At 42.5% G+C, this 7365-nt stretch overlaps 1 protein-coding gene across 1 annotated transcript; it reads left to right on the top strand.

The window, feature by feature from the left end:
* Positions 1-557: 557 nt before the first annotated feature.
* LOC112073768 (ras-related protein Rab-27B-like) lies at positions 558-7160 on the top strand (the record flags this gene model as incomplete). The annotated part of the gene is made up of 4 exons (XM_070440273.1): positions 558-734; positions 3815-3888; positions 5582-5666; positions 7075-7160. Coding segments are annotated over exons 1-4 (422 nt in total), but the record flags the coding sequence as incomplete, so codon positions are not given.
* Positions 7161-7365: the final 205 nt, after the last annotated feature.

Raw genomic sequence — 7365 nt, 5'->3', positions numbered from 1 at the left:
CAGTGGCTCGAGGTGGGTTGTGTCCTTGATCTTTTGGCCTGTGACATCGGTTGTAGGTGTCCTGGAGGGCAGTAGTTTGCCCCGGTGATGCTTGTGCAGACACACACCCTCTGGAGCCTTGGGTTGTGGGGGTGCAGTTGCCGTACCAGGCGGTGATACAGCCTGACAGGATGCTCTATTGTGCATCTGTAAACATTTGAGAGGGTTTTAGGTGACAAGCCAACAGCCAGTAAGAGGTGCTGTTTTCTTCACAACCTGTGTGGTGTGGACCATTTCAGTTTGTCCGTGATGTGTACTCGAGGAACTTAAAACTTTCCACCTTCTCCACTACTGTCCATCGATGTGGATAGGGGCGTGTTTACCTCTTCTGTTTTCCATGAAGTCCACATAATCTCCTTTGTTTTGTTGACGTTGAGTGAGAGGTTGTTTTCCTGACACACACTCCGAGGTGCCTTACCCCTCCCTGTAGGCCGTCTCGTGTTGTTGGTAATCAAGCCTACTGTTGTGTCGTCTGCAAACTTGATGAATGAGTTGGAGGCGTGCATGGCCACACAGTCATGGGTGAACAGGGAGTACAGGAGGGGGTTGAGAACGCACCCTTGTGGGCCCCAGTGTTGAGGACCGGGAGTGGAGGTGTTTCCTACTCATCACCTGGGGGCCAGGAACCAATTGCACAGAGCGGGGTTGAGACCCAGGGCCTCAAGCTTAATGACGAGCTTGGAGGGTATTATGCTGTAGCGTTCCACATATGTATTCCTCTTGTCAGATGAGACAGGGCATGTGTTTGTCTGTTTTGATGTTTTTAAGAGGAAACAATTAGATTTCCATTAGTCATGTTCTCAGAACCTTCTCATGACATGGACGTTGTTGTTTTTTGTGGTTCCACGTGAGCTACTAAACTAGACCACGAGAGTAATTTGTTAACAGGAGATGAGATGACTTCTACATTAGTGTGCCTATTCTTGTTCTGATCAAATCACGTTTTGTCTGATCTAGACCAGAGATTGTATTGTATGATTGATCACTTAGATTTATTGGATCAAATAAGTTGTGTTTGTTATTTGACGTTGGGGCTTTCGTTTCGGTCTGTTTCTTTATGACCCAGGCCAGTTCCCGTTGTCTGTTTGACAAACTTTTTACTAGACCCCAGGCCAGTTCCGTTGTCTGTTTTCTTTACTGACCCAGGCCAGTTCCCCGTTGTCTGTTTCTTTACTGACCCCAGGCCAGTTCCCGTTGTCTGTTTGACAACCTTTACTGACCAGGCCAGTTCCGTTGTCTGTTTGACAAACCTTTACTGACCAGCCAGTTCCCGTTGTTTTTGACAAACTTACTGACAGGCAGTTCCCGTTGTCTGTTTCTTTACTGACCCCAGGCCAGTTCCCCGTTGTCTGTTTGACAAACCTTTACTGCCCCAGCCAGTTCCCCGTTGTCTGTTGACAAACCTTTACTGACCCAGCCAGTTCCCGTTGTCTGTTTGACAAACCTTTCTGACCCCAGGCCAGTTCCCGTTGTCTGTTGACAAACCTTTACTGACCCAGCCAGTTCGTTGTCTGTTGACAACCTTACTGACCCCAGCCAGTCCCTGTTGTCTGTTTGACAAACCTTTACTGACCCCAGCCAGTTCCCGTGTCTGTTTGACAAACCTTACTGACCCAGGCCAGTTCCGTTGTTTGTTTGACAAACCTTTACTGACCCCAGGCAGTCCCGTTGTTGTTTCCAACTTGTATGAATTACAGTTGAACGGATTTACATACACTTAGGTTGGAGATTAAAACTCGTTTTTCAACCACTCCACAAATTTCTTGTTAACAAACTATAGTTTTGCAAGTTGTTAGGACATCTACTTTGTGCATGACACAAGTAATTTTTCCAACAATTGTTTCAGACAGATTATTTCACTTATAATTCACTGTATCACAATTCCAGTGGGTCAGAAGTTACATACACTAAGTTGACTGTGCCTTTAAACAGCTTGGAAAAATCCAGAAAATATGTCATGGCTTTAGAAGCTTCTGATAGGCTAATTGACATAATTGAAGGTGTACCTGGGATGTATTTCAAGGCCTACCTTCAAGATCAGTGCCTCTGATTGGCATCATGGGAAAATCTAAAGAAATCAGCCAAGACTCAGATTTTTTGTAGACCTCCACAAGTCTGGTTCATCCTTTGAGAACAATTTCCAAATGCCTGAAAGTACCACGTTCATCTGTACAAACAATAGTACGCAAGTATAAACACATGGGACCACGCAGCTCATACCGCTCAGGAAGGAGATACGTTTGTCTCCAGAGATGAACTACTTTGGTGCGAAAAGTGCAAATCAATCCCAGAAACAACAAAGGACCTTGTGAAGATGCTGGAGGAAACTATCTATCACTCCAGTGTTTAATTCTAAATTGTAATTATTTTCACTCGGCCTATTTATTGCCTTACCTGCCGTATCTTACCTCATTTGCACACATGTGTATATATAGACTTTTTCAATTGTGTTATTGACTGTACGCTTGTTTATCCATTGTAACTCTGTGTTGTTGTTTGTGTTGCACTGCTTTGCTTTATCTTGGCCAGGTAAATGAGTAAATGAGAACTTGTTCTCAACTGGCCTACCTGGTTAATATAAGGTGAAAATAAAAATGATAAAATACACAGGTACAAAAGTATCTATATCCACAGTAAAAGAGTCCTATATCACACTAAAACGTATCTATATCCACAAGTAAAACGAGTCCTATCCTATATCGACACTAAAACGTATCTATATCCACAGTAAAACGTACGTCCATATCCACAGTAAAACGTCTCTTATAATCCACAGTAAAACGAGTCCTATATCCACAGTAAAACATATCTTATATCCAGTAAAACGAGTTCCTATATCGACTAACCTGAAATGCGCTCAGCAAGGAAGAAGCCACTGCTCCAAAACCCCATAAAAAAGCCAGACTACGTTTGCAACTGCACATGGGAAAAGATTGTACTTTTTGGAGAAATGTCCTCTGGTCTGATGAAAACAAAAATAGAACTGTTTGCCATAATAACCATCGTTATGTTTGGAGGAAAAAGGGGAGGCTTGCAAGCCGAAGAACACCATCCCAACCGTGAAGCACGGGGGTGGCAGCATCATGTTCTCGGGTGCTTTGCTGCAGGAGGGACTGTGCACTTCACAAAATAGATGGCATCATGAGGCTGGAAAATAAGGACAACAAATCAAGGTATTGGAGTGCCATCACAAAGCCCTGACCTCAATCCAATAAAATCTGTGGCAGAACTGAAAAAGCATGTGCGAGCAAGGAGGCCTACAAACCTTACTCAGTTACACCAGCTCTGTCAGGAGGAATGGGCCAAAATTCACCCAACTTATTGTGGGAGCTTGCGGAAACGTTTGACCCAAGTTAAACAATTTAAAGGCAACGCTACCAAATACTAATTGAGTGTATGTAAACTTCTGACCTACTGAGATTGTGATGAAAGCTGAAATATATAATTCTCTTACTATTATCTGACTTCACATTCTTAAAATAAAGTGGTGATCCTAACTGACCTAAAACAGGAACTTTTATGAGGATTAAATGTCGGAATTGTGAAAAATTGAGCTTCAATGTATTTGCTAAGGTGTTGTTAACTTCTGACTTCAACTATATGAATGAATGTGTCAGACAGGTGTGATGAATCCGTGTCTAACTTCATGTACTCAGTGACCTTGTGGTTAAAGTGTCTCCCCAGAGATTGGAAAGTTGTTTGGTTTAATCCCCCCAGGAGTCATACCAAAATATACCTTTTAAAAAATGACTTGTTCTTGTTTTGTTTACTCCAGGTTCACGCAGTCAGCACGATGACTGAAGGGGACTATGATTACCTGATCAAGCTCCTGGCTCTGGGGACTCTGGAGTAGGAAGACAACGTTTCTATACAGTACACACACACAACTAGTTATTAGGATGTGCATCTTTCCCTTTCAACACGATTTGATACCTTCATGGATCTGTATACTGTACCGGTCAAACGTTTTGGACACTCATTCAAGGGTATTTAAAAAAAATTGTACTATTTTTACATTGTAGAGTAATAGTGAAAACATCAAAAATCAACATATGGAATCATGTAGTAACCAAAAAAGTGAATAACAAATGAAAATTATTTTATATTTGAGATTTCTTCAAATAGCCACCCTTTGCCTTGTGACAGCTTTGCACACTCTTGGCATTCTCTCAACCAGCTTCATTAGGTAGTCACCTGGAATTCATTTCAATTAACAGTTGTGCCTTCTTAAAAGTTCATTTGTGGAATTACTTTTCTTGTTAATGCATTTGAGCCAATCAGTTGTGTTGTGACAAGGTAGGGGTGGTATACAGAAGATAGTTCTATTTGGTAAAGCCAAGTCCATATTATGTCAAAAACTGCTCAAATTCAACTGCTTCAAGTTCAGTCGCAAAAACATCAAGCTCTATGATACTGGCTCTCTGAGGACCGCCACAGAAGAGACCAGAGTACCTCTGCTGCAGAGGATAAGTTCATTAATTACAGCCTCAGATGGAAGGAAGACCAGAGTTACCTCTGCTGCAGAGGATAAGTTCATTAGAGTTACCAGCCTCAGAAATTGCAGCCCAAATACATGTTCAAGAGTTCAAGTAACACACCATCTCAACAGCAACTGTTAAGAGGAGACTGTGTGAATCAAGCCTTCATGGTTGAATTGCTGCAAAGAACCACTACTAAAGACACCAATAAGAAGAAGAACTTGCTTGGGCAAGAAACACGAGCAATGGACATTAGACCGGTGGAATTTGTCCTTTGGTCTGGAGTCCAAATTGAACATTTTTTGTTCCAACTGCCGTGTCTTTTGAGACGCGGTGTGGGTGAAAGGATATCTCCACATGTGTATTTCCCGCCATAAAGCAAGGAGGAGGAGGTGTTATGTGGTGAGGTACTTTGCTGGTGAACACTGTCTGTGACCCTTCACCTGGAATGGTTTTCCAACGGTCTTGAAGGAGTTCCCACATATGCTGAGCACTTGTTGGGCTGCTTTACTTCATCTGTGTCAACTCATCCCAAACCATCTCAATTGGGTTGAGTCGGTGATTGTGGAGGCCAGGTCATCTGATAGCACTCCATCACTCTCCTTCTTGGTCAATAGCCCTACACAGCCTGGAGGTGTGTTGGGTCATTGTCCTGTTGAAAAACAATGATAGTCCACTAAGCGCAAACCAGAGGGATGGCGTATCGCTGCAGAATGCTGTGGTAGCCATGCTGGTTAAGTGTGCCTTGACCTCAACCCCATCGAACACCTTTGGGATGAATTGTAAAAACCAACTGTGAGCCAGGCCTAATCGCCCACATCAGTGTTCCCGACCTCACTAATACWCTTGTGGCTGAATTGAAGCAAGTCCCTGCAGCAATGTTCCAACATCTAGTGGAAAGCCTTCCCAGAAGAGTGGAGGCTGTTAMYGCAGCAAAGGGGGGGACCAACTAATTATTAATGCCCATGATTTTGGAATGAGATGTTCGACGAGCAGGTGTCCACATACTATTGGTCATGTAGTGTATAATAATAATAATATTATTATTATAATTATATTAATACTACTTTCCTCTTCAGGTACACAGACAACAAGTTCAACCCCAAGTTCATCACCACGGTGGGAATAGACTTCAGGGAAAAGAGAGTGGTAAGTACACGTACACACACACGCATGCGAACGCGATGTTTATGAGTATCGTCCTGCCTTTCCTTCGTCAACCCAGCTCTTCTTCAGACTCACTGAGACTGTCTGCGTCCCCATTCTCCACACCTGTCTCAAAGGGASCACTTGCACACTCCCGTCATGCATTTAAAAAGCATTCTATTGAATTAAGCCTTGGCTGTAGGGACTTTCCACCATTTGTTAAATCCATGATGTGGAGATTGMAGAGGGTGGAGAATCAGTATGCAGTCAGTGAAGTTATCACCATTTCCTCCTAAGACCGTCGCTCTGTTATCTTAATTCTTGTCAAGTTGCCTTACCGGGCTGTTCAGACATGGCCAGGGGAAGAGGAGTGAAAGTAGAGCTAGTAAAGTTTAAATTAAAAAGAGAGGATAAACCTCTGCCACTGTTAAGCCATGTGACTACAGTCCATTGTGACTCCAGTGCCCAGAATGAAGTACGATCTCTCCTGTCAAACACTTATCACTGTGAATCTAAACTATGATCTATGACAGTAGACACCATCAAAGAGATGTACATTAATCTGTTGTAAATGGTCCAGTAGGACCGTCAATGAGATGTAAGATGCTGTAAATGTGAGAGAAAGCGTACATCTCTTAAAGGGCTAGGAGACAGTAGAGCAAAGGGGCTCTTGTGTTTATAAATACCTTTTTCAACCAAAACCTTTTTACTACATTTTTGTTTAGGGGCTTGAGAAAAGAGGTCAGTATCTTCCTGAGGCATTTGTAAATCTGACCCTTTTTTTTTTGGTGTGTTTCACACAGACGTGAGATCTGTGAACCATCCCATCAGGTGAAAGAGATGTCCGGTGCTGTGACGCAGGAACAACGTGGACTATGATCCCTGTCTGCTGTTTTTAGCCCTCTTCAGACAGATAGGTCACCATGACACTGGATGGTTACTGGCTAGCATTAGCATTTGTCATCCAGGAATACATGACAGTAGGCTAACAGCTAGACAGAGGGAGAAAATGCTAATATTACCCTTGCGATGTCCGTGAATGCAGAATACATATATTTACAATGTAAAGAAAAGCACGACTGTTAGTCATCATTCTGTCTTGTGATTTTTTTCCCTCCCTCACAGTTCCCTCATACAGACACGGTTCGGTTTCTCTGATTCTCCTATTTAATACAGTGTGACCCTGTTTTTATCTTTTCAAATGTTTTCACTTGTTCCAGTATTTTCTTTGGATTCTGCAGCCAAAAGTAATTTTCCTTTCCCAAGATAACAGTTTTATTCTCTTTTGGCGACACCGCCTTCAAAACAGGTTTTGTCTCCTGTTTGTTTTGAAGCCAGACGCCTGCCCTGGATAGATGACGAGTAGATCAGGCACCTGTCTTAGGTGTGTGTGTGTGTGTGTGTTTTTCAGGTGTACACAGCGTCGGGCCCCAATGGAACCACAGGGAAGACTTTTAAAGTTCACCTCCAGCTCTGGGATACGGCTGGACAGGAGAGGTACTGTATAACAATAACGTTTCTAATGGGTTACAATAACGTTTCTAATGGTTACAATAACGTTTCTAATCGGTTACAATAACGTTCTAATGGGTTTACAATAACGTTTCTAATGGTTAATAGTTTTATATGGTTAAATCGTTTCTAAATGTTTACCTAACGTTTTCTAATGGGTTACAATAACGTTTCTAATGGTTAACAATAA

This window comes from Salvelinus sp. IW2-2015, unplaced genomic scaffold (genome assembly GCF_002910315.2).
Source record: "Salvelinus sp. IW2-2015 unplaced genomic scaffold, ASM291031v2 Un_scaffold2357, whole genome shotgun sequence".
NCBI lineage: Eukaryota > Metazoa > Chordata > Actinopteri > Salmoniformes > Salmonidae > Salvelinus > Salvelinus sp. IW2-2015.
The sequence above is the reverse complement of the archived record's forward strand: the minus strand, read 5'-3'. Positions and strand labels throughout refer to the sequence as shown.